The sequence below is a fragment of the Vombatus ursinus genome, unplaced genomic scaffold (genome assembly GCF_900497805.2).
Source record: "Vombatus ursinus unplaced genomic scaffold, bare-nosed wombat genome assembly UNPS02014784.1, whole genome shotgun sequence".
In the NCBI taxonomy this organism is placed as follows: domain Eukaryota; kingdom Metazoa; phylum Chordata; class Mammalia; order Diprotodontia; family Vombatidae; genus Vombatus; species Vombatus ursinus.
The window spans coordinates 21,057,177-21,084,336 of NW_020954562.1; the positions used below are offsets into that span (position 1 = coordinate 21,057,177).

A 27,160-nucleotide genomic window follows, 5' to 3' on the forward strand; every position below is an offset into this window, starting at 1 on the left:
GCCTTTTTTTATTGGGTAGGTACTTTCTTGAGCTCAAACGAAGGCATTTTTCTTGTAAATTTATCAAATTGATCAAGGGTTTTCCTGATTAATCTTCCATATATTAAGACAAAAACAAAACAGGGCTATCCTCAAGGAGCTTACAGTCTCCTAGGGGATAAAAATCACCCACAGATAAGTAGCCCCAGTTAGTTACTGGGATTATATATAGTAAGTTTCAGGAAAGGCCTTGTTGGAGGTGACAGTAAGATTGAGCCTCAAAGAGAGATTTGAAGAGAGATTTTGAATTTGTATCCCCAGGGCCTAGCACAGTGCCTTGTGCTGAGTAGACAAGTAATATAAATGCTTGTTGAATTGAATTGAGAAGTAGGTGAAGGCAAACATCCCAGCCCTGGGGGACAGATTGTACAAAGGTGTCAGAGTGGGAGATGGACTGTCATGGAGAGGGACATGAAAAGTAGTCTGGTTCAGTTGGAACCTGAGTCATAGCAGTATATGAAATCAGTCCATAAAGATATGGAGGAGTCACACTGTGAAGGACTTTAAATGCTGAGCTTAGGGGCTGATATCTTATCCTAGAAGCAGTAGGGAGCCATGAAAGCTTCTTGAGCCAAGGGCTATCTTGGTCAGACCTGCCTCCCCCGATACCACTTTACTTCTCATGCACTAGTCCAGATTTACCCTCTAAAATGCATGTTATGTCTTAAAAATTGGAGACGTAGATTTTAAAATGTGTTATAAATAATCATTAAAATATACATTAATATATAATAAATATATTAATATATAAAATATATTAATATAATTAATAGATATATTAATATATAGTAAATATACATTAATATATAATAAAAATGTGTTACAGCCCAGGCCTTTCAGACAATGAGGCAAGTGTTAATTTCCATTATAAATTAGGTTCCCTGAAGTGCTGGCTGTTACTAGCATAAGTGACAAAAAGTGGTGTCTCATTGGAAAGTGTTCAGAGGAGCCTGGTTTCTGGAGTGGGTGCTAGGAGCCACTCTGTAGGTCCCTCCCTCCTGAGTGATGATGTGAGTGGCATATGACTGCTGAATTATGTGCTTAGAACTGCCTAATGAGAGTCACATTAGAGACTAGATAAGCCATCCTTGCTTTAATGAATAGCAAATCAAAAAGTGCATAAGACTGAGCTGATGGGCAGGTGGACTGGTGGTTAAAGAGCTGGTTTGGGAGTCTAAAAGCCATGGGTTCAAATTCTACCTCTAACAAACACTGTGATTCTAATTATGTCAATTAAACTTTCAGTGCCCCAGGGAACTCTCTAAGACTTGAAATTGCCGCAAAGTGGCTCTGGTAGAGGGAATTTTCTCACTTGACCAAAGTTGAAATCAAATACTAAGGGAAAGAGTGAGGGTTTTAGAGAGGGGGAGATCAGAGGGTGGGAGGAGGAGACAGGGAAAAGGTGGCCACTAATTTAAAAAAAGATTTTTTTTTTGTATCACTTTCATAAAAACTAGTGATGGAATAGATTGGGGTTTGCATAATCTATATTAATCCCAATGTTACTTTAAAAATGTTGATAATTTTTAGATGTTTGTTTTTAAACATCAGTTAAAAATCAATAACAGTCTTTTTCTTTTCTTTTCTTTTTTTTTTTTTTGGCCCAACACCTTTATTTAATCTTGCTCAATTCCTGAGCATTACGCATTCTCCAAAGCCATCCCCATCCCTGGGTCACCTGCGAAAGAAATATTGATGTTTTCTGCCAGCATTTGATTGCCCCAGAATGTTTTATTGAAGGCACTCCCAGGTTACAAAGATGAGCTGATGAACCTGGCTCTCTTCAAGGTCTGATTTATCTCCCTCTGTCCCCAGAGAACTGAGGATGTCCTCATTAAAATGCCAGTCAAGTGCTGCCAGGCACGAAACAGTATCAGCAGCAGCAGCAGTAGCAATGGCAACACCTCTTCCCATCATTCTTCAGTGGGCTCTCTACATGGCAAGGAGCAGCTTCCCAAGTACCAGGTAAGAGGAATCCAGAATGGAGGGCATACCACCAGAGTGAGAGGCAGAAGCCCTGGACAGAAGTGGTGGTGTGGAGAAGAACGGCTCTTGTTGACCCAGTAGCCTAAACTTCTTTAGGGTTGTGTCAGCTGTGCACCTGAACTCTGCCTCCTGATTCCAGATACAGAATGATGAAGAGCATGCAGAAAAGTGGAGGTAGCTCAGCACAACCTGCCCTAGCATTGTAGTGCAATGAGAAGTAGCGAGCAGGAGAAGCGCCCTCCCTAGATTTGTCTCTACTCCCATTGAGAATAGCCAGGGTTCCTAGTTAGGCCTTAAGAATCCGCAAGGGTTTCTTGAGTGTGTACAAGCTTCCCCTTCTGAATCAGCACGCCTGTCCTACTGGGAGGTGCCCAGTACTGGAAAGGAATTGTTTGGTACCTCAGAAGGCTGGCATTGATCTATGAGAAGCAAAAAAGCAAACGAAATTCAGCAAGCATTTATTAAGCACCTGCTGGGTGCCAAGCTCCGTGATAGGAGCTGGGGATACAAGAGAAAAATGGAGCCATTGTTAAGAATCTTAGATTTAGAGCTGGAATGGACCTTGGACGTTAGCTGGCCCATCTCCTTTATTTGAGATAATGAAACTGAGGCCCTGAGGGGGCTAAGTGACTTGCCCATAGTCACACAAGGTCACATGAGATAACATGTGAAGTTTTTGTGATTCATAAAGCACCATATCAACGCTGTCATCATCGTCATCATCATCAGGTAGCAGAGCTGGAATTTGAACCCACCTCCTTCTGCTTCAAATCCAGAGTCTTTTCACTGTACTATGTTCCTGTGCCCAAAGTGTTTATATTCTACTAGGAGTATCAACACTTCAATAAGCAAATTTGAGGAATAAGGAATTTGAGAAAGGAGGAAACACTAATAACTGGGGGAGGGGGGTGGGGAGAACGTCAGGGATGAGATGGTGGCACCTAAGATGAACCTTGAAGGAAAATTAAAATCCAGACAAGTGATGGACTGTCAATTTTGGAAGGGCCTGGATATCTGGAGAAATGAGAAATCTTGATTAAGGTTGTAGGGGAGCCCATGAAAACAAGCCAATTAATTGTTAAAGGAGTAGATATTAGAGACAAGGGTTTTTGTTTGTTATTATTGTCTTTTCTGCGCTTCATCAGGAATTGTCTGAGAGGGACCCAGGCTCCTCAAGCCTAGGGGTAGCTGAAGATAACCACTGCAGGGCCAGGCTCTGGGCTGTCTCTTGTTTTGTTGTATTGAGTGCCTTTGCCCAGTGGACGTACGAGTTCTTAGTAGCTGAGAAAATGTGGGATGATATTTCAAATGGGCAGGGGGAAAGAAAGAGATGGACCTGACTATGCAAGGGCTACTGTGAAATGGAGGAGGAGGGGTGGGGCTTCATGATGAAGAAAGTGAGTGAGGACAGAGCAACCAAAGAACAGCCTGTTGGAGTGAAGTGGATCAACTTGAACTTTTCACAATCCTCTCGCACTCTTACTTTGCCAAAAGGAAACTCAGTTTTAAAAGGTTAGACTTGGATATCATCTGAGCGGAATTAGGTATTGACTTAGACTTGGACGTGATCCATTAAGTAGGCATATTTATACTGCATATTTATTTGGGTCTGGTTAAGATAATGTAAATGATTTATAACTTTCAGCTCAAGTATTGCCTCCAACATGGATTCCCTTGTTACCGCCTTCCCTTATGAAATTAATTTGTATTAACTGTGTGAATATTTTGTGTTTGTTCATCTTTTCTCCTTACCCTCCTCCTACCCGCCCCCCCCCAATAGACCATAAATAAGCTCCTTGAGGGCAAGGACTGTTTAATTGTGTGTGTGTGTGTGTGTGTGTGTGTGTGTGTGTGTGTGTGTGTGTCCATCCCCAGTGCCTATTACAGTGCCTTGCTTGTAGCGGGCATTTGTTAAATGATTGTCGCATGTTTCCCTCAGCAGAGAGGTGGGGGACTGACTGCTCAGGTAAAATGTTGTATGTATTATCTGGTAGTGACTGTGGTTGTTGCTGTTCTATGTTTGGTGATTTCATGTGCAACTGCAACATTGTATGATTTGCTTTGGAGAGAACTTTAGTGTTCAAAAGAAGCAGGGTTTTTTTGAAGTTGTGAGGTGCAAAAACTAGAGATTAGAGGGATTGTAAATGATTAATCGAAGAGAGATGTGGACGATCAGAACTCAAATATCACGGTACATTTAGCCAGTAGTAGGTCGACATGCCTGTGTGAATTGTTCATTTGCACATGTGAAATAGAATCCTCAAGTACTTTTTGGACAGTTGGTTCCAGATGTCATTAGAATTTCATTTGTTCATATTGAACAATGGACTATATTTCTTTTCAGAACCAAGAAGCAGCTTGTTATAACACAAGGGTAGCTTTGGCCTAGTGATAGATATTTGGTAGAAAAGAGTAGCACTGTTCACTTTAGCAACAAGATAAAACAACTACTGTTACTTTTCTTTGGTGTGATGCTGTGAATTCACTTTTCTTTCCTAGTTCCCCTAGCCTACCTCTTGTTTAGCCATTATGCAAAGAGTCTAATGAAAGGCATCAATATCCAGGAGGTAGAATGATCTTGTATCAAGTTCATGGGGATAGAAATAGGAATTAAATTCCATGCATTAAGCAGTATGCAACCTGTGGGTGGATTGGGTGGGATTCAAAGCCATGGGTCATCCAGGATGAAATCAAGAAGATCTCTCCATTTGTATCTCAGACCCTTGCTGAATCATGAAGAGACCTATAAAGGCAGGCCTGACTTAGGCTGGTACCCTGTTAGAGCACCTTCAATGCTGGAACAAAAGAACATTTTCTCAGCCATAGCATAGGAAGGATATTCAACAAGGATACTCCAGCACTTATTTGAGAAGTTTTTAGAAAACTGAAAATGACTAAAATGGGTAGATTTGCCCCCTCCCCATATGGATAGAAGTCTATTCATCATGGTAGGATGTGGTGATTTACTTGAACTTGGTATATCTGCCAAGTCTGAAGAGTCCAGTCCACATGTGTGGGCCTTTTAATGCCCTTTAAATGACCAGAAAGTCCCATCCATAAGGCCAGAGGTTACCAGGAAGCTGTGTCAAGGGAGATGCAGCTTGAACCTCAACCCCTTAGGCAGCTTTGTCACTTTTCAGGGAAAAGCTAACCTAAATTCATATTTAAGGGAGGGGGGGAAAGTCTGGTAGATAGTGGTCCTATCATAACAGCAGGGCAGCTAGGTGACAGGGTAAATAGAGAGCACTGGTCTTAGAATCAGGAAGGCTCATCTTCCTGAGTTCAAATCCAGCCTCAGTCACTTACTAGCTGTGTTACTTGGGCAAGTCACTTAACCCTTTTTTTTTCAGTTCCTCATCTGCAAAACAAGCTGGAGAAGGAAGTGGCAAACCACTACATTATCTATGCCAAGAAAACTCCCAATGGGATCATGAAGAGTTGGACACAACTGAAACAACTCAAGAACAAAAATTACAAGAATGCTGTATGGTTTTTATAAAATCCCAGAGTTTTTAATTCCTGCTAATCCAAACTGAACCAGTTAGTCCTCTAGTTCTGGCAGTTTTGTTAGCCTTTGTTATGTTGCGTTAAATAATTAGTTAAAGAAGAATCCTGGATCCTGTTTCTTCACCAGATATGTTCTTAATACTAAAAGGAGAGCGAATGTTTTTTATCTTCAATTAACTTAAAGTTCTTTAGCACCAAGTAAGTTGGTGGCTCAGGGTTATGGGAACTTCTGCCATGGTACAGGCTCTGACAACTCCCACCAATTTGGAACAATTTCCAACATGGTCCGGTTATGGGGCATCATCCAGGGTGTCCAGCCTAGCTAAGCACAGGGAGGCTCAGCAGAAAAGGCCAGCCACTAGGTAAACCACCTCATGAAACATAACTGAGGTATGGAAGAAGGTCAAGACCTTGTTGCTGAAGGAATACCAATGTTGTCAAAATCCCTTTTTCATTTCCAAATAAGTCTTTTGATGCCTTTTGCTTTTACATCACAGACATTTCTTAATATAGTACCTCCCCTTTGGAATTGAACCCTCCCTTGTACATCCTCTGAGTAAACATGCAAACAAAAAACAACCAAAACAGTCATAGACGGTAGCTGCACTGTGCTTTCCCTCATCTCTCTGTCCAAGAGGAGAAGTATGTTTAATGATCTGTTCTCTGTAACCACAATTGTTTGTAGCCAGGTGAGTGGTGCAGTGGATAGAACATTGGGCTTAGAGTCGGGAAGACAAGTTCTGATCCCGTCTTAGACACATACTACTAGTCTACTAGCTGGGTAACATGGGCAAATCACTTAACTTCAAATGTAAAATGGGATATTAATACCACCTACCTCGAAGACTGTGGTGGTGAAATAACATATGTAGAGTATTTTGAAAACCATAGTGTGCTATATAAATTTATCATCATCATCACCACAGAGTTTAACTTTGTGTTTTCTTTTCATTTACATAACTGTGGTCATTATGCACATTGTTCTTTTGGATCTCTCCCTCCAACTTAGCATAAATCTTCCTGTTCTTCACTGAATTCTTCACATTTAGCATTTCTTACTGTATAATAATATTTTGTTACATTTGTCACAATCTGTTCAGCTATTTCTTAATCAGTGGGTATCCCTTTTGTTTTGTGCTGCTGTGAGTATTTTGGTATATACAAGATATTTCTTTCTGTCTTTGACCTCTGCGGTGTAGAAGTTACAAACCATTTTGAAGTATTAAAATATAACATGCAGAACAAATGAAATAATCTCTCTTGTAAAATTTCTAAATGGGGAATAGTGATGATTCTTCTTTCCCGTTATTATGAGACTGTTGTGGAAATTAAGAAATTTGGTAAATTGCTTTGATCCTCAGGAAGGTAAAGTTTGTATAGAGAAAAGGTCATGAAATCAGTGTTGAGAACAAATTTGAAGAAACCATGCATCAAAGCTCAAGTCTTTATAAGATGACCAGAACTGACTTAAGGAAACAGTCATTACCTCTGCCTTAGCCAGGAGTAAAGGATTGGACAAAACCGTGATGCTACAGGCACAGTAGAGAGAAAGCACTGCACTTTGGAATCTGGAAAACCTGAATTCACATCCTGTCTTCAGATATGTTAAGCCTGTGTGACTCAGGGCCAGTGACTCCACCTCTTATTTTCCTCATCGGTAAAATGAGCATGATAATAGCACCTCCCCCACAAGGTTGTTGTGAGCATAAAATGAAGTAATATTTTATAGCATTTTGCAAACCTTGAAGTGCTACATAAGTGCTAACTATTGCTGTTATTAACATGTCAACTACTACTGCATATTGACTTTGAGTTTCTTTTCTTCTTTGTACTGGTTATAGTATACAAGACCAGCTTCTGATGTCAACATGCTTGGGGAAATGATGTTTGGTTCCGTGGCAATGAGTTACAAAGGCTCTACCTTAAAGATCCACTATATACGGTAAGTTTCCAGTCTTTGTTTCAGGGATTGAGAAGTGGGAGTATGATGTTGCATTTCGATTAAATTTGACATGTATTTGATTTCAGTTCTCCACCACAGCTGATGATTAGTAAGGTCTTCTCTGCTAGGATGGGCAGCTTCTGTGGAAGTACCAACAAGTAAGTATGGGATTTTCCCCTCCCTCTTGCTTTAAAAGAAAAAAGAAGATGCTGTTGTTTCAAGGTACTCAGTCTTCAAGTTGATAAAACTCTTCATGATGAGAAACACTGTCAGATTAGAAAGGGATTAATTTACAATTGGCCTTAGAATTCACCCACCTAAATTTGGCCACTGCCTCACCAAGAGTGAGTCTAAAAAGCTCTTTTGTGTTCTCAGGGGGCTTGGGACTGTGGATGGGTGAATGTCTAAACTTTTGGTCTGTTTTAGCACCTTTCTACTCTCAGTCAGATGATAGCCATCTTCCTCCATGAAGAATGAAAAATGGGGAAAGAAAAGGGGCTATGTTGTTTTCCATCAGATTGTTACACTATCTTCTCTTTGTCACCCATGGCCTTTTAGTTTGCATCAAAGCCCTTTCTGCCAGCTTTCAATGTTCTTGAATGTGTCTTCCTAAATAAGAATAATAATACTTTACTTTCATGCAATGCCCTATGGTATTCAAAGCACTCACTGATATTACCTTGTGTGCTCCTCCCAATACCCCTCCAAGATAGGAAGGTGAGTAATAGTACCCCCATTATACAGATGAAGAAACCAAATCTTGTGCAAAGTCACAATTTGTAAGTGGCAGAGTCAGATTTTTTTACTCTTTAAGTCCAGCTTTCCCCCTGCACCTTGCTGCCCCCTTGTAAGTGTGGGATTTTCCCTTTTCTGTCATATACAATCTGTCCCTTAAAAAAAAAAAAAACCCAACTTTATCAAGGCCATTGGACAGAATTGGTTTGGCCAACATGTGTTTTTTAAAACTAAAACAAAAAAGTTGAGCAGAAGCCTTGTTACTTTCTGATGCTTACTGATATTAGTACATTGTGTAGTTTCAGCAAGGATCTTCTCTGAAAAGAGCTTTTGGAATTCTTTTTTTTCCCCTTTCATTCTTGATTATGTCTCTAAGTAGGAGCATTATAATTCCCCAGTATGATTCCTTCTTAACTTTGAGATTCTAAATCCTATCGTATTTCATAAATTTTTTAAGCTTGAATAATGTCAGAGAAAAGGCCCTGTGTAAAATAAAGTATGACCAATGAAAACTGAATTAAACCAATAGGAAACAAATTTGAAGTCATGCTATGGAGGATGTATTGGAACATAGAAAGGTTTTGTTTTTAACCAGGTGTTGTTCCTACCAGCATAGTCTCCATAGCAGGATGGACATTTTTTCTATAGTATACTGCAAAGCTGAAAAACCTTGTAACAATCATTCTAGCTATCTTTTCTAATTTGGAACTGTTCACAATTGAGAATAAATTTCCGTTTAGAGTTGGAAGAATGAAATAAACTAATCTTTAGTGTATGTGAATGTTTAACTTTTGATGAATGGCAATCCATTATGATTATTTAAACATATATAAGACTTGCTGAGTTTTTTTTTTACTTTAATAGTTATTTTACCAGTTCTTTGTTATTTATGGTAACAAATTTTCTATTTAGTAGCTGAACTTTTTGAGGTTAACTCAACTTTTAACACAATTTGTATAATTATAATGTTTTTAGCTAAATTAGTTGTATAATGTTTTTAGCTAAAATGATTTTAAACCTCTTTTTGTGATACCATTCTAGACAGCTTGGTGGTTAACAAATACATTTGAAACATTTGCTCCCCATACACTTCTCTAAGGCTTGATTCATTTTAAGTCATTGTGGCACTAGGGACACCTGAGGGTTGTCCATTGGATGTCAAAACTGTTTTGGCCTTAGCAACCCAAGGTGTGGACACAGATAGAAAAACAACCCAGGTCTTTGTTGTCAGTACCCTTTTTTTAATACAGTTTGTCCAACAACTAATTAAGTTGGCGGTAAACCACCTATGGTGATAACTCTGCAAACAAAACCAGAGGAAATGAAGAAATCGAAGCTAAATAGAAGCAGCTATCAACTGATAGCTTCTCTTTGGAAATGTGAATAGAGCAGCTGGTTTTATTTTAAGGCCACAACAACAACAACAAAAGAACCCACCTATAAATTTCTGAAACACTTCACCATATAACCTTGTATGGCTCATGATGAACCTAAAGCAAAGTCTCATGAAGATGATTGCAGCTCCTGCCTTCACATCCATTGCAAAGGGAGCGAGAGAGTGTAATTACAATAAATTTTGTTTTGAGAAGTTCAGAAAACCCCACTGAGTAATTTTAATGGATTGCCCAAAGGGCACATACTAGGCACTTAATAAGAATACTTATTGATTGAGAGTAGGTTGCAACATATTGCTCATATTACCAATTAAGAATTATGAAGGAGAAGCAGGATAAAGGATATTATCAGAGAGAAATAGGACCAGAAAATGAAATGGACCAGTCACATGGTGAGAGGGAGAGAGGGATAACCAATGGACAGCCCACATATGCTCCACTCATTCTCTGCCAAGAGATCTAAAGGACAGCCTCCAACATCATGGGGATTCCTTGGAGGACATAGGATGAGAAAACATGGATGGATTGCATTTAGCATTGCTGGAGAATGTTATCAGTGAGATCACATATCCTATTGAAGTATAAAAATCCTTGAGGAAATTTGCACTATGAGAAAAGTTTCCAAAACCGAAGTTGTCATTCACTCCTCTGTATTATGACTGAGGAATGCTATCTGTGTTATTTAATTTTTCAACCAGGCTTTTTATTGTACCCTAAATAATCCTTTAAAAATCAGTCATTTTTGTTAGAGGTGAGATGAGTCATTTATAGAAGAGATTTTTAATTAGTAATAGCAGGCACCTACCAGAGTACCCTGCATAGAGTCAATAATAAATGTTTAATGAATTGAATCAATAAATTGAATTGATATCAGTGATTTGTTTGACTTAAAAAAAAGGTGTTAGAAATGGTTTCATTTTCATCTTAGACATTTCAATTGACATTTTTCTGCTTTCTCCTTTCTTTTCCCTCTTTGATTTTTAGCTTGCAAGACAGCTTTGAATACATCAACCAAGATGCTAATTTGGGAAAATTGAGCTCAAATCAAAATAGTTTGGGTCCCTGTCGTGCTGGAAGTAACCTAGGTAAAAACCAAAGCAATTATAACAAAAGAACATTTGTAATTACTGATGTGTCCTCGGTGTGTGTGTTGTGTTCATTTTCTTTTTGTTTTGTGTTGGATTTTTCGTTTTCATTTTTGTTTCTGCTTTGTCTTTAACCCGTGATTATTTTTTGATATGTTCTGTTCGCCCATTCCATGTGTTCCGGTCTCCAGGTGTGCTCCAGGTGTGCAGCAGCAAGCTGCTGCAAGGGTTGGCTGAAGGAGGACCTCTCCGGCTCACCCGGAGCGCTTCTTTCTTTGCAGGTTTGTGTGGAATGCTGAGTTCGGTATGACCCACACGTATACTAAACCCTGTGGCTATTCTGAGCCAAGAATCTTCTTTAAAACCTTGCTAGCAACCCAAAGGGCTCTTGGGGTGGCAGAATTTGATTTTGAATACAGCTAAATACAAGATGTTTTCAAAGTTCCACCACCAGTGAATCTTTTATTGCATATTTCTCAGCTTTAGCTGAGAATTAGCTGGTTTTGAACAGAAATGAGCCCTTAGTGTTTCTAAGAGGATTATGTTTTCTGATTTCCCTGAGCCTCTTCTGTTGCTATGCTGTTATGTTTGCTGCTGTATCTTCTATCCATTAGTCACCTGCTAATATAGATTTCCACCCAAATCATTTCTAATAAGAGCATGGGAGTCTCCCTTTTTTCATTTCTTGATCACCTTAAAAGTATGTCAGTAGCTATTTAAGTAGAACTGATGTGAGTTCCTAGGTTCTTCCCAGGTAGAATGACCCCGGTGTTGGCTGGTAGGTGAAATAGTAGCTTTAAATATTCTTGCTGATTTTGGATGTGGAAATGGCATCACTACAGTCCATCTTGGCATGATGCCAAGTTGGAGGGGACTTTTGCCACTAGCATCTTAAGAGCTTTCCTCTTTGGAAGGGGTGTTCATTTCACACTATGCCTCTTTACAGGGAGATGTCTGCTCAACACCCTGGTGAATGGATACCCTAATGAAAGTGACACCCTCCTACCTCCTTAGAGTGTGGCTTGCATGTTGATATACTTTTAAAATTTGTGAATATAAACATACTTTGGAGAATGTATAATAGTCAGACAGAGTCTTTGACTTTGTGGCACACAGTCAGAGTTTTTAGTGGCAGAATCTTTTTTGCTTTCTTTACCCATCTGTATATCCAGTTGAGGTCAACCTAGAAGGCCCTGCTTCTGCAAGTACTTCATCTCCCGAGTCATCCCATAATGAAAGGAGAGACATATGGAAGATGTTTTATTATGTTTTCAGAGGAAAACTTTTGTTTTTTAATTGGGAGATTTTTCCTCCCTTCTTTTTCTTTCCTCTAGTTTATACATAGTAGCTATTGAAATAGTGAAAATTTATTCTGAAGCATTTATAAATTACAGCTGCCTGCCTCTCACGGTGATGATGACAACATCTAAATATGTCTGCCTGAAAGAAAATGAGTTTGGAAGCAAAGGGGAGCTGATTTGGGCCCAGGGGAGCTATACTGCAGACTGTCTTCTTTTGTTCACACTGTGATCATTCTTTTTATTTTTCTGATTTTATCTGCCAGTGGCCAACTTTATTATATACTTACAGTTTACTGGCAGCACTAAGTCCTCCTGACACTTCAGCATCATTCTAGGTATTTTAAAAACCATCTTGCCTTTGGAGTTGACCACATTGCATAAAGGGATCCTGCTAACATGTTTCTTTTTTGCCTTTTGTCTCAGCACACAGCACTCCTGTTGATATGCCTAGTAGAGGCCAGAATGAAGACAGGGACAGCGGGATTGCCCGATCAGGTACATATGTTTCCTTTTACTGATTTATTGAGAATGATATTATAGTAACAAATATTGTAAGGTTACAAATGGCTTTGCTCACAGCTCCCTGAGGTAGGCTGTGACAGTGTTATTTTCCTCATTTTTTTAAAATAGATGAGAAAACTGAGGCTCAGAGGTTAGCACTTATTAAGTGCTTACTATCTGCCATACTGCTCTAAGTGTTAGAAATATTATCCCATTTGATGGCAGGCGCTCACTAATTAGGACATTGGGGTCCCCAAGCCTGGAGTTCTACAGTTAAGAATTCTCCAAAGCATGATGTCTAGTGCCCAAAGCAAAGTGGCTGGTGAGAAGATGACCAGGTGTGCATATTGTGAGATTTGGTTTTCTGGTTCTATAGGTGTAGACCCTCAGCATTCACCTTATTGAGAAGTGATAGTATGCTGAGGAAAACTGATCCAGTTTGCCTTCCATGAGACAAGACAGATTTAGACTTCCCCAAAAATTTAATATGATAATGGACGGTAAGGAATCTCTTTCCATGAGAAAAACCTATTCCAAAAACCAGAGGTGCCTGCTGAGTGCTGTGTTTGCAAAGAAGATGCTGACCATTGGGTTAGGTCTGCTCCAGCCAACAAGAGGGATTGGCTCTTACCCTCTTCTTGGAGACATGTTGTTTTAAACTCTTTCCAAATTTCCCTTTTTTTCCAACTTTAAACTTACTTTTTTTTTAATTACATCACCCTTACTTACCATAAAGTCCCAAATTCAGTTCAAGTTGTTAATCTGCCTTTGAATGCCTCATCTCTGCAACTGAGGCGGAATTTACAGTGCTAGTAGAATCAAAGACCCACTCATTGGTGGTTCCACTCTGGACTGTGGAAGGTGACTCACATACTCGGAGAAGCTGGATTGCTAGAATACTAGGCTTCTGATGTCTTGCTTAATTTCTGTGCCTTTGTCTTTCCATCTTTGATTAAAAAAAGTTGCCTCGCAGCTTCATTCTGAGGGCTAAGAGAACGCTGTGATATGCAGGTGCTCCTTTATGCCTGGAACCTCACGCTTGGGTGCTCTGCTGTGACACCTGTGTTGTTATTTTCAGGAGGCAGCATGATCCCAGGACATGCCCTGTCAGACTGCTTCATGCTGGAGCGCACCAGCACACAGAGAGCCTGTCCCCTCAGCTCTAGTCATCCTTAGGCCTGCCCACACAAGCTCTCTCCCAGGGTTTTGCTGGCTGTTTACTGAGCCTTACAGTCCTTGCCTAGAATCAGCACAGTCTTCCCAAGAAATCTTTTAAAATAAAATTAAATGACATTTTATCATGATTTGTTACTGCATTCTACCCAGTTTGGTTGATTCATATATATTTCATAAAGCTGTTAAGCAGCTTATGCAGCTGTTCATACTTCTTTAGCATATTGAGGCCTACAAAATACTTCCCTAACAATAACCCAATGAGGTCCACCATTTTACAGGTGAAACAACTGAAGACTAGAGGTGAAATAACTTACCTGTGGTCACAACAGGTAATAAGTTAGAGCCATTTTTTTTTTTAGGTAATTGGGGTTAAGTGACTTGCCCAGGGTCACACAGCTAGTAAGTGTGAAGTGTTTGGTCTGAAGCCGAATTTGAACTCAGGTACTCCTGACTTCAGGGCCAGTGCTCTATCCACTGCGCCACCTAGCTGCCCCAAGTTAGAGCCATTATTCAAGCTATGCTTCCTGACTTGCAGTGGGGCATTGTGTTTACTATAGCTGTGTGAGAGAGTGGAAAAGGGCCCTTGGGATCAGAGGACCTAGGTTCCAATACTACCTTTTTCATATTACTGAGTGACTTTGGACAAGTCACTCAATTTCTGGGTCTCAGCATCCTCGGACATAAAATGAGAGGTGTCGCTGCCATCTTCAAATCAGTGATTCTGTGATCATGTCCTTGTGACTCTGTTTTTCTATATGATACGCAGACATCATTGATACCTGATTTAAGGGTGGTGTTTGTGACTACAGTTCAGGAAGATTACCCAGAATTACCATTGTTTTTGAAGGATGTAATGCAGCTTAGGTGATTTAAACTTTGAGTCCCATTTTGAGGAATATGAGTGTGGACAAATGGGTGAAAATTAGAGGAGGCAGAATTTGGTTCTGTTTAAGGAAGACTTTTTTTTTGTAAACAGTTATCTAAAGAAGAATAGGCTGCTATGTAAGGGGGAAATAATTCCCTACCACTGGAAGTGTTCAAGCAAAGGCTTTTGTTCTGAAATGTTGTAAGAGATGGCTCTTTCACTGGATAATAGGAGGTCAAACTAGATGACCTCTGTGGACCCTTCTTGGCTAATGTTAAGATTCTGTGAATTCAGGGGCAGGGCCTACTCCAGAGAACAAGGAAACTTAATAGGTATTGTGAGCAAATGATTATGCTCCATGAAACACAACTAAGAAGATCATGTGTATAATGAAACAATGCACTTAAGTGGGAAAGAGTCAACTATACCAGTAGGCCAGCTCCCAGAGGCAAAAGTCTTTTCATGTTAAGGCCTTGCAAGGCTAGGAGTGATATTGGGTTTTGTCCTGGTTTGTCCCAAGGTTGGGGGCAGAGTCAGCCTTCACCTCAGATTATATTATGGATAAACTGAGACCTGGGACCAAGAAGACCCACTGAGTCACAGTTTACCAACAGGAAGAACTAAATTTGTTAGGCCTTTCCAACTCTGTGACAAGCAAGAAGTTGAGTAGCTCCGGGAGGGGGTTGGTAATTATCTGCAATTTGCAGAAGTGATCCATTTGCCTTGAGCAAACTGAAAAATCCAAAAAGAAAATTGGAGGTGTGGGGAGAAATAGACTCAATTTCTCTGAGTAGCCATTCGGTTAGGGATGTGTTTTGAGGAAACTGATTAGCCCCCTAGCTCAGGTTATAGAAGCCAGCACTTGGATTTGTTCATCAGGTTTCAGACTCAAGGCTGTAGCTTTAGAACCAGTTTTTCTTGCCGACTTGAGAAGCAAGCAAGTTTAGGTGCCAAATTGTGACACTGCCAACAGCATGAATGAATTCTAAATGTATCCTCAGAAGGTGACTAGCGGAGCTTGAGAGGCAGGTGTGAAAGCAGTATGCGGCTAAGACTGAATATATTATATGGGGAAAACCAAAGGAAGCCCTCATTGTGGTTTACCTAAAATCGGAGAATGGCAAATATGGTAGATTTGGAGAGATTGGGGGAAAAGGTGGTATGGACAGAGAGTTCTCCAAAGAAGAGTTGAGAGATGGTGGGGGAAAGTGGTATGGAAGCAGCATCAAGAAAGAGCAAACGGTGTCCTTGCCTTGGCTCGTGACCTGTAATTGGAGACATGGAAGAGAGAATGATTGCTCTGGATAAGCTGTGGAAGAAAGAGGTTGCTATCAGGGGAAGTCAGGTTTCAGTCTGTGGGAAGAGAGTATCAGAGAAAAATATTGAGTTTTTCCTGTTCTTCTAAATGGAAATGTACTTAGATTCTCAACAGCAGTTGACTTTATCCCAGCTGTTTTTTAGTGGCCACTCTGATTCAAATGCTGAGCTTGCTCCTGAAAGAGAACTTGAGAGAATTTCCAGAATACTGCAGTCCTAAGGAGTTTGCTGCTCTTTATAGTTCTTTAACTATTAGTATTTATTGCAGAGCTTATTTGTTTTTTTTTTAATGCTAAAAAATGTTCATACAGCTAAAATATAGTTAGCTGTTCTGAACAACCACACATTAAAAAAAAACTTACCCGTAATTCACCTAAGTAAACATTTATTAGGAGCCTCCGCCGTGCCAGGAATTGTTCTAGGTGCTGGGACTAAAAAGACCAAAACAAACATGGAGGCCGTACGGAGACCATTGTATTGGAGGGAAATATGGACACAAAGAAGCAGAAACTAAATAATATCAAATAATTTTAGAAATCATTTTTTCTCCTTTCATAAAGTTAACACCTTGGTTGTTTGGTGTTAGCACTGGGAGACTTGGAAAGAGCCTCCCTTAGGAGGAGGTTGCTCCTGCCTGAGCTGCTGGGAAGGGGTTTGTGGGGGGTGACCCCTGTGCAAATGCATGGACGTAGAGATGGAATGCCATTTTGGGGTTACTGGCTAGGCCACCGCTTAGACTGGGCTGGAGAATTTGTGAAAGGGAGTCATATGAAATCAGATTGGAAAGATGAGTAGGCAAGCCTGGACATATATTTTATCCCAAAAGCAGCAGAGCTGAAGCTCAAAACATTTCTTTTATTTCCTTCATGGATCCTAGGGGCATAGGGCCAAGAAGAACCATGTTCCTTTAAACTGGGCTTGACAAAGAAGTTTTTGGAGCCAACAAAGCTGTGCACTCTCGTTTCTAATCTAGGGCAAGAAACAGATGCTTCTGTCCATTGGTGTGTCAGGCTTGGTTACCAACAGGGTAAACTCAGTGTACTAAAATGGGAAGGGCCCTTTAGAGAAAATCTAGTCCACCCCTTTAATTTTATAGATGAGGAAATGGAGGTGGCCACCCTCCCTCTGCTCCTATCCCTCCCTCCTTAAGTGGCTTGTGCTAGGTGATAGATAGTTACTTGGTGACAGAATCCAAACTAGAAACCAGGAATCCTGACTCCCAATTAAGTAGTCACTCCATTAGACCACCATTTATATGGTGCCTGCCTTTCTAGCCTCTGAGCAAAGAACAAACTGAGTCCTGTCCTTGTGAAAGTGGCATTATCCTTTGTAGGAGGACATGCTCCTTGGCATTAAAGAGCTATCTGGGAACTGTATTTGTCTTATATCACAGATAATTCTACTAAAAAAAACCTTTCATTTTGGAAGAAGTAAAATTCAGGCAGTAAGTAATTATTAGAAATTCTAAAACCAAGAAGCATCATGATAGAGTGGAGGGATAGAGCTCAGGACTTGGAGTCAGCAAGTTCTGGGTGCAGATACCACCTCTAACTCTTGCTGTGAGACTGGGCAAACCTCTGAACCTGGGGTAGGGTAGGGGTGAGGAGTTCAGCTCTGGAAATCTCTGAGACACATCCCTTTTATTCTCTTTATATGTATTCTGCATATACTTGTCTCATTAAAATATTAAGATATTAAAATTTTAGTTTATTAAATTAATTTAGAAAATTAAATTAAATATTAAGATAAAATAATAATTAAGAGTAAGTTTTTTTAAAACTCTTTGTATTTATGTGCTGGGGTGCCTAGCATAGTGCCTGGCACATAAGGGAAGGGAGATGGGAACAAGCATTTATTAAGCACCTACTATGTGCCAGGCACTGTGCTATGTGCTTTACAAATATTATTTTACAAATATTTTCCCAACTGTCCTGGGAGGAGGGTGCTGTTATCACCCCCATTTTACATAGGAGGTTCTTTGCTTTTCCTTTTCTGTCATTATTACCAGCTCCACCCCAAACCCCACCACAAGGTCTACCGTTGTGACAGAGACAAAGACAAAAAATTAATCCACACATTGGCAGGGTCTTAAAATCAATGTCTCATTCTGCACCCTTGTCCATCACCTCTTTTACCAGAGGTAGGAACTTTTAAAGTAAGGAATATCTAAAGAGAAGTCAGCTGAGGTAGTAGATACTTCGCTCAACAAAGCAGAGACAATTACTGGAATAAAAGGACCATTACTATTGACTTGTTATGGTCTCTAGAGGATCTTAATCTTGTACTTATGGGCTATAAAAGGACCTAGGGAAGTTCTGAGTGAAAGTTGAATAGAAAAGGCAAAAATATCATTAAAAGAACTCAGTTGTTAGAAGAGGGACCTTCTGCAACCCAGAATGATCTTTTCATTTCTTTGGCTGGATATTATCAGTTTTATGACTGTATGTGAAAGTAATTTTTTCTATCCTAGAATTATAGATTGCAGGACAGGGGTGAGACTGGGCACCTAGGTGGGGGTGGGATGGGTTCCTTCTAGAATGCTTTGGGAAAATAGGTGGAGTTTATGACCAAAATGAAGAAGGTGAAACTTGGATTCAGGGTAAATAATCTGGAGTAAGGCAGCTGTGGTGCAGGGATAATAGCCCCAGATTTGTAGTCAGATATTTTAGCTTCAAAAAGGCTGTGATCATTACTGGTTTTGTGACCCAGTGGTAAATTACTTAACCTTTCTTGCTGTAGGACTCCACATCTTTAAAATGAAAGGTTGGATTAGATGATTTCTGTGGTCCCTTTTGGAGGCAGCTAGGTGGCTCAGTGGATAGAGCGCTGGGCCTGGAGTCAGGAAGACCCAAGTTAAAATCCCACGTCAGACTCTAGCTGTCTGACCCTGGGCAAGTCATTTAACCTCTGTTTGCCTTAATCCACTGGAGAAGGAAATGGCAAGCCACTCTAGTATCTTTGCCAAGAAAACCCCACATGGGGTCAAGAACAGTCAGACAGGTCTAAACAGCAACAACAAAAGGTCCCTTTCAGCTCCAAATCCATTGATCCTAACTCAAAGCTAGCTTCAATGAAGCCATGTGCCAGCATGTGACAGCCACTCAGGGCTCTAGCACAGGGCTGCCTCAGCCCATATGGGCGCAACCAGGAGGTAGTCAGCTGGGTGAGGCCTGATGTCTGGCTTGTAGGACTTTGGAATGTTGCTTCTATAATAGATATTTTAGGTGCTTAATGCTTGTTATACTTCTTGTATTGCTTGAGTTTAGTGTTACCTTTCCTCTGAAATCCCAGAAAGTTGCTGGGCATGATGGGGCCCACTTGTCATCTCAGCTCCTGGGAAGACTGAGACCAGTAGATTTGGCTTGGGTGTTCTGAGCTACAGTGGCCAAGCTGAGGTGAGCCCCTAGGGTTGAGGGATCACCTTGTTGGCTAAGGGGGGGTGAACAAGCCTAGGTGAAATGGAGCAGATCAGAGCTTCCCTGTAGGATCAGAGTGGAACAGGCCTGTGATAGTCCCTTCACTTCTAATGTTGGCCAGCCTAGACCCATTTTTGGAAAAAATCTGAGGAAGTTTTAGCAGTAGGTTTAAAAAAAAACAAACCAAAAAAACAACAACAAAAAACTCAGCCCAAACTATTGCTGCCATCTGCTGGATGTGAGTGGTAGAACTTTGGAAGCATAGTTCTTTGGCAAATCATTTTATTAGGAACTCTTTCAACTTACACTTGTACACACTGAAAAATTTGTTTAAATCAATCAGTTCTTTGTGCCCTTTTTCCCTCTGCCAGCTTCCCTGAGCAGCCTGCTGATCACACCTTTCCCGTCTCCAAGCTCCTCCTCTTCCTCTTCCAGCAGTTACCAGCGCCGCTGGCTTCGGAGCCAAACGACCAGTTTAGAAAATGGCATTGTCCCAAGGTGGTGAGTGGCAGGGGAGAAGTGTGGGTACATTGTCTGAAACTGGCTGGTGGGGTGCAATATTTCCTGTCCGGGGGAGCTCAGCTGATAATCAAAAAAGGGAGGTAAAGCTGCGGTTGGTGTCTAGTCTGCATCTCTAAATTTGCAAGCTAGACTCTCCATTGAAATAGTAAGGCATCAGACAGGGGAAATCTCCTGAATCTGGGAACGTGGGAGAATCTTGGTGTGGCCATTACATGCTGGGTAATGATTACAAAAGGGGTAATGTTATCTCAAAACAAACACACATAGACTTGAATGGGGCGCCTTTCCAGAACTACAGTTCATAGGTAAGAGAGATCAAATGAGTGTCTCCTGGTTTACTGTGCCAAAGCCTCCTGTGGCTTTTGAAAGTTATAGGAACTCCTTGCTTTAGACTTAACTTTCCTACTCCAAAGTGAGATTTCAGATCAAATGGAATGAAAGTGACATGAGTCTAAACCGAGGCAATCTTCCTAGCATCTCCTGTTTTCCTTCATGTTTTCTTCAATAGCATGTATTACAGGCATTTTTACCTTAATTTTCAGTTCCTTAATTTCAGTAATTGGTTTTGTGTAGCATTATCTTGCTGCTTAGGCCTGTGGGCCCCTCTCACTGTATTGAGTGCTACATTAAGTGCATTTCATCAAAAACGTATTGGACAACAGCTATGAGCAAGACAGTCTGCTGGGCCCTTTGGAGATAGGGATAGAAGTAAGGTAGTCTTTTCCTCCAAGAACTCACCATCTAGTGAGGGCCTGGGAGGCAGTGTGACAAATACCCATTTGAGATAGGATGTTCCAAATGGGACATGCAGAAAATAGAGAGATCCTATTGGTTGGCGTATATATATACATGTTTATACATGTTTGGTGGGTGATGAGAGAAGGCTTCATGAGGAAAGTAGCATTTGAGCTGGGCCATGAAGAATAAATTTCAAAGTGGAGATGTGCAGGCAGTTAGCCAGTAGACTTAATTAGCCTTTCGCAAAGGCATCACTAAGATGGTGGTAAGAACAATTAGTATAAAAGATTACCTCAAAGCCTGAGGTGCACTTTTCCACCAATACATAGAGTGTTTCTGGGAAGAATGGCCTCAAACCTAAAGTAGGTGTGACTAGGTGGGCTGGTGGACAGGAGCACTGTCCTAGGAGTCAGGAAGACCTGAGTTCAGATCACTTAGTAGCTGGGTGAATCTGGGCAAGTCATTTAACCTTTCTCAGCTTTAGTTTCCTTGTCTGTAAAAACGGGAATACTTATGGCACCTACTTCCCAGGGTAAAGATCAGCCCTCTTCTGCTCCCCTTGCTGCCTGGCCTGGTACAGTCACTCTGCCTGCCTAAAATTCTCAGCTGGTGAATGATGTTCTTTTTATATGTAGGCCCAAGGGATGTGACTGATTCTCTTCTCCAGTCAGAAGATATTTTCCGTGTGGTGTCAGCATTTTATCCAGGAGTCACCCCATAATCCTCTCAAACTGACTAAAGACTTATTCACACATTATGATGGAATTAGAGGAAAATTCCTTATCCCCAACTATACGTTGTGATTGCATTCTGTGTCTTCTGGGAGTTAAAATGCCTCCCTTAAATTGTGTGCAGAACACCTGTGAATGCTATGATCTGAGCCTGAGGATATAGATTAACAGAATCTTAAGAGCTGTGAAGGAACCTTTCATCAATCACCTGGTCCAGCTTCCTTGTCTTACAGATGTGGATACTAAGACCCAGAGGTGAAGGGACATGGCCCTGATCACGATACATTGAGGTTTGCACAGGGATTATAAGGCCTACCTCTACTTCAAGTTCATTCTTTATATGACCATCTGGTAGGGGAACTTACTCAGTAGCCCCAATCCGCTTCTTAGAGGACTCAAAAGGTCTGTCAGTATATTCAATTTTCACTTATTTCTACTCTGCTCAGACTCTTGCTGCTTCTCCAGCTGTCTAATGGCACACACACACACACACACACACACACACACACACACACACACACACTTCAGGATGTCTGGTTCTACTCTGGATCTTTTCTGATTCCTTCCACTTGGAAGGAGGTTTTTTCCTTTTGAAGTTACCTCGTTTTATTTTATATATACTTTGGACTGACTAATTTGTGAAATGTTGTTATTTTATCTGCTCCCCTGGAGTGTAAACCCTCTGAGCAGACAGACTGCTTCATTTTTGTGTCTGTCATCCCAGTGACCAGTGTAGTACCTACCAGGTATTTTTGAAAACAGATTTTTACATATTTACTTATTTTTACGAACATTATTTCTCCTTTTTCACCTCTTCCTCTGCCTCCCAAAGAGCAAAGAAATAAAGAAAAATAAAACCCCAATAAACAAATATGCATAGTCCAGCAAAACAGATTCTCACATTGGTCAGTCCAAATTGCATGTCTCATTCTGCATTTTTTAAGTCCATCACCTCTCTGGCAGGAAGCAAGTAGCAAGCTTCAATTTGGTCCTTGGGAAATCAGATTTAGCATTACATTAATAAAAATTTTAATTTCTTTAACATGTTTTTGTCATTATATAAATTGTTTTCCTAATTCTGCTCCCTTCTCGCTCCTGGATCAGTTCAGAGAGGTCTTCTCACTTTCCTCTGAAACTCTGTTTTTTCTGGCAAGTAGTATTTTTACATTAAGTCTGTAGTGTTTAATATGTTTGTTGAATTGAAGGAAGCACCCAGAGTCTTGAATATATACATTATTAGCGTGAGTTATTTGTCACTTATTTAACATGTTTATTCTGGAAAGAGCTCAGGGCCAGCAAATAAGAGACCCAGCTTCCGTTCTGTCACCAACTAGCCATTTGCCCCTGGACAAGACCTTTGACCGCCTCTGCTTCAGTTTCATCATTTGTAAAATGCCTGATGCCCCTGAACAGTTTCTGAGGATAAAGTGAGGTCAAAGAAATGTGTGACATTAGCAGATATTTTAAATCACCTAGTATATACTTTTCCTGTCTCCTCCCCTTCCCCCCCTTTCATTATTTTGTAGATAAGGAAATAGGCCCAGGGAGTTTGAGAATTGCACAAAATGATATAGCTAGTGAGTGTCAGAGTTGGACTAGAACCCGTTTCTTACCTGCCAGGTCAGAGTTGTTTCTACTATGCATGTCAAAATTTTATATATATGTGTGTATATGTGTATAGATATATGTATATGTATATGTGTGTGTATATTTCAATCCTCTAAAAACATAAGACTGTATTTTATTATGTAACAGGAATGAATTCAAACTGTCACCATAGTGCTCTCAGGCTAATGGATCTCAGATTATGAGGATGGTTTAGGACTACGGACTAAAGTCCAGTTGCACATCTCCTGGCACAGGTGCTTAATAAATGCACTTGTTGATTGATTGCTCAAGTGGGTTATACCACTGTGTAATACAGGCAAACGTGGCCTGGACTAAAGTCCAGTTGTATATGTCCTAGCACAGTGTGCTTAATAAATGCTTGTTGATTGATTGCTTGAGTTATACCACCATGCTTCCCGACAGATGGCGCACTTTCTCCTTTGACAGAACTGGGGCCAGAGATCCTCATGGAGAGACTGATTTGAGAACTTCGAAGAAAATGTGTATTTGCTTTCATGAGGAAATTTGTTGGCTTATTAATGACAGTTTGCATTTAAGTTAGGCAAAATGATATTTGTTACCAGGGAAGGTTCTTTGCTGAGAACCTTTGGAAAGTGACAATGATTTTTTTTTAAGAGCACCAATAAAATAAAAATTATTCCAGAAATACAGCACTTAGATTTTCTGAGAGGTAAAGAAAAGGGTGAGCTTAGGATAGGAATAAGAGGGCTTTGTTTCACCTTTATATCTCCTGCCCTAGCACAGTGCTTAATATCTACTTGTTGGATAGGGTTGTTTTGAAATATAAATGCAAATGGGATTTGGAAATGCTTCTCTTATACAACTAAAATACTGGAAGATAAAATGAAATCTGTCCTTGCTCCACTGGGAGAGGGAGAAGGCTAGGCCACCATTTTGGCTAGGCCAAGAAATTCCCTGACTTGGATGATATGAATTAAGTGACATGTTCTGGAAGAGAGAGCCTTCTTGAAATGATTTATTCAGGAGAGCATTGTTGGGTCCTCTTTTAAGTTCCTGTAGCTTCTCCTAGAAAGCACCACAGGTGCTTTTTATGATGCAGTACACAGAATTTGTAATAGCTTCTTAGAAACTTTGCATTATAAAGAGTGTCTGTGATACTTTTGAAAATGGAGACAGTCACTTAACTTTGTATCCCTCTGAGGCTAGAAAAACATGAACTCTGTACTTTTAGCATTTAAAAAGCAATTGATATTTATAAAACTTTGGGAGATATTTATATTGAGGTTTTAAAAAATTTAAACACTAGGAGTTTATAAAGGCAATATAATTTATGCTTAATTCTACCTCTAATTATACTATCTGTAATTAACCTCCAGTCCTCCCTTCCTCATCTATAAACTGGAAGTAATCATTTTTGCCCTTCTGTAGCTCATTGAAGAATTAAGAGATTATAGAAACAGAGGACTTAGGGTTGAAACTTGGAAGTCTGCTAGTTCAGCCTCCTTATTTTGCAGATGTGGAATCAGGCTCAGAGAAGTTGAGTTGATGGGGAGCCAGGCATTATGCAAGGTGTTGAGGACACCAAAATAGTCATGCCCTCAAGGAGCTTATGTTCTTTTTGAGAAGAGAAGTTTGTGTATGCACAGACACAAAATCAGTGCAGGGTGAGGGATCAGAGAAGGCCTCATGCCCAAGATGAAACTGGAGCTGAGACTTGAAGGAAACGAAGGATCCTAGGAGGCTAAGGCGAAATGACAGTACGCTCCAAGCATGGTGTGTGGAGATAAGAAGTAGGGGAGCTTTTCTTTTCCCCTTTCTTTTTATTGATTTATTTTTAGTTTTCAGCATTCACTTCCACAAGATTCTGAGTTCCAAATTTGCTCCCCATCTCTTCCCTCCCCCAACCCTAAGATGGCATGCATTCTGAATATCCCTTCCCCTAATCTGCCCTCCCTTGTATCTTCCCCCCACCCTTCTCTTATCCCCTTCCCCTTCAATTTTCCTGTAGGGCAGGATAGATTTCTATATTCCATTTCCTGTATATCTTTATTTCCCAGTTGCATGTGAAAACAATTTTTTTTAAAACTTTGGGTTCCAAATTTTCTCCCTTCCTCCCTCCCCACCCACCCTCATTGAGAAGGCAAGCAACTTGCTACAGGTTATACATGTGTAGTCATGCCAAACACTTCCATAGTAGTCATGTTGTGACAAAGTAAGTATATTTTCCTTCAGCCTGTCCTGCCCCCCATTCTGTTCTCTCTTTTGACCCTGTCTCTCCTTAGAAGTATTTGCTTCTGATTACCCCCTCCCCCAATCTGCCCTCCCCTCTATCATCTCCCTGTTCTCTTGGCCCCTTCCCCTCCTATTTTCCTGTAGGGTAAGATAGATTTCCATACTCAATTGAGTGTGTGTGTTATTTCCTCCTTAAGCCAAATCCTATAAGAATAAGATTCACTCATTCCCTCTCACCTTCCCCCACTTGCCCTCCACTGTAAAAGCCTTTTCTTGTCTGTTTCATGTGAGATAATTTACTCCATTCTACCTTTTCCTTTCTCCTTCTCCCAGTATAATCTTCTTTCACCTCTTAATTTTTTTCTCCAGATATCACCCCTTCATCTTCAACTCACTCTGTGCCCTCTATTTATCTATCTGTCTATCTATATATACATACATATAATTTTTCCCTCTAACTACCCTAATACTGACAAAGGTCTCCTGAGTTACAAATATCATCTTTCCATGTAGGAATATAAACAGTACGACTTTAATAAGTCCCTTATGATTTCTCTTTCCTGTTTACCTCTTCATGTTTCTCTTGAGTCTTGTATTTGAAAGTCAAATTTTCCATTCAACTCAGGTCTTTTCGTCAAGAATGCTTGAAAGTCCTCTATTTCACTAAATGTCCATTTTTTTCCCCTGAAGGATTATACTCAGTTTTGCTAGGTAGGTGATTGTAATCCTATCTTCTTTGCCCTCTGGAATATTATATTCCAAGCCCTGCGGTCCCTTAATGTAGAAGCTGCTAAATCTTGTGTTATCCTGATTGTGTTTCCACAGTGCTTGAATTGTTTCTTTCTGGCTGCTTGCGATATTTTCTCCTTGACCTGGGAACTCTGGAATTTGGCTACAATATTCCTAGGAGTTTTCCTTTGGGGATCTCTTTCAGGAGGAGATCGGTGGATTCTTTCAATTTCTATTTTTCCCTCTGGTTCTAAAATATCAGGGCAGTTTTCCTTGATAATTTCTTGAAAGATAATGTCTAAGGCTTTTTTTTTTTTTTATCATGGCTTTCAGATAGTCCAATAACTTTTTTAATTACCTTTCCTGGATCTATTTTCCAAGTCAGTTGTTTTTCCAATGAGTTATTTCACATTGTTTTCTATTTTTTCACTCTTTTGGATTTGTTTTACAGTGTCTTGATTTCTCATAAAGTCACTAGCTTCCAATTGCTCCATTCTAATTTTTAAGGAAGTATTTTCTTCAGTGAGCTTTTGGACTTCCTTTTCCATTTGGCCAATTTTGCTTTTTAAGGCATTCTTCTCCTCATTGGCCTTTTGGACTTCTTTTGCCATTCGGGCTATGCTATTTTTTAAGGTATTATTTTCTTCAGTATTTTTTGGGGTTTCCTTTAGCGAGCTATTGACTTGTTTTTCATGATTTTCTTGCATCACTCTCATTTCTCTTCCCAGTTTTTCCTCTACTTCTCTTACTTGCTTCTCAAAATCCTTTTTGAGCTCTTCCATGCAGAGCCTGGGACCAATTCATGTTTTTCTTGGAGGCTTTGGATGTAGTAACTTTGACTTTGTTGTCTTCTTCTGGTTGTATGTTTTGATCTTCTTTGTCACCAAAGAAAGATTCCATGGTCTGACATTTTTGTGAGGTTTGCCCATGATCCCAGCCAATTACTTGAGTTTTAAACTCTTTGTTAAGGTAGGGATCTGCTTCCAGTGTGGAGAATGTACTGTCCCAAGCTTTGGAGGTTTTATGCAGCTGTTTTCAGAGATACTTCTAGGAACCTGTAAATTTTTAGTTCTTCTGAGGTGGTATGATAAGGGGCAAGGTGTTTACTCCTTTCCTGGCCTGTGCTCTGTTCTATGAGTGACCACAAGCACTCTTTTCTGCCCTGGAACTGTGAGGAGGATTTCCTCTCCACTACCACTACAAGCTCCACCACACCAGCACTCCTCCTCCTTGCCCCAGGACTGCCACCCAGAACTGTGACTCAGATCCAAGCACAGGCAAAGCAAGAGAATCCTGCACTAGCAAAGAGATCCCTGCAATCTCCCTCTGATGAGCCACTGGATTCCCCCTCAGT

The 27,160-nt window shown here is 40.4% G+C and overlaps 1 protein-coding gene across 6 annotated transcripts in view; it reads left to right on the forward strand.

The window, feature by feature from the left end:
- Positions 1–27,160, forward strand: part of FNIP2 (folliculin interacting protein 2) — a 145,187-nt gene that overhangs the window by 60,496 nt on the left and 57,531 nt on the right. For 3 of the 6 annotated variants that reach the window (XM_027866851.1, XM_027866853.1, XM_027866847.1), the window contains exons 3-9: positions 1,855–2,004; positions 7,374–7,474; positions 7,561–7,632; positions 10,588–10,688; positions 10,880–10,969; positions 12,413–12,484; positions 19,636–19,765. In XM_027866851.1, the coding sequence (XP_027722652.1) occupies positions 1,855–2,004; positions 7,374–7,474; positions 7,561–7,632; positions 10,588–10,688; positions 10,880–10,969; positions 12,413–12,484; positions 19,636–19,765 (716 nt within the window). The remainder of the gene's footprint in view (positions 1–1,854; positions 2,005–7,373; positions 7,475–7,560; positions 7,633–10,587; positions 10,689–10,879; positions 10,970–12,412; positions 12,485–19,635; positions 19,766–27,160) is intronic. The other 3 variants (XM_027866850.1, XM_027866849.1, XM_027866848.1) reach the window with 2 other exon arrangements.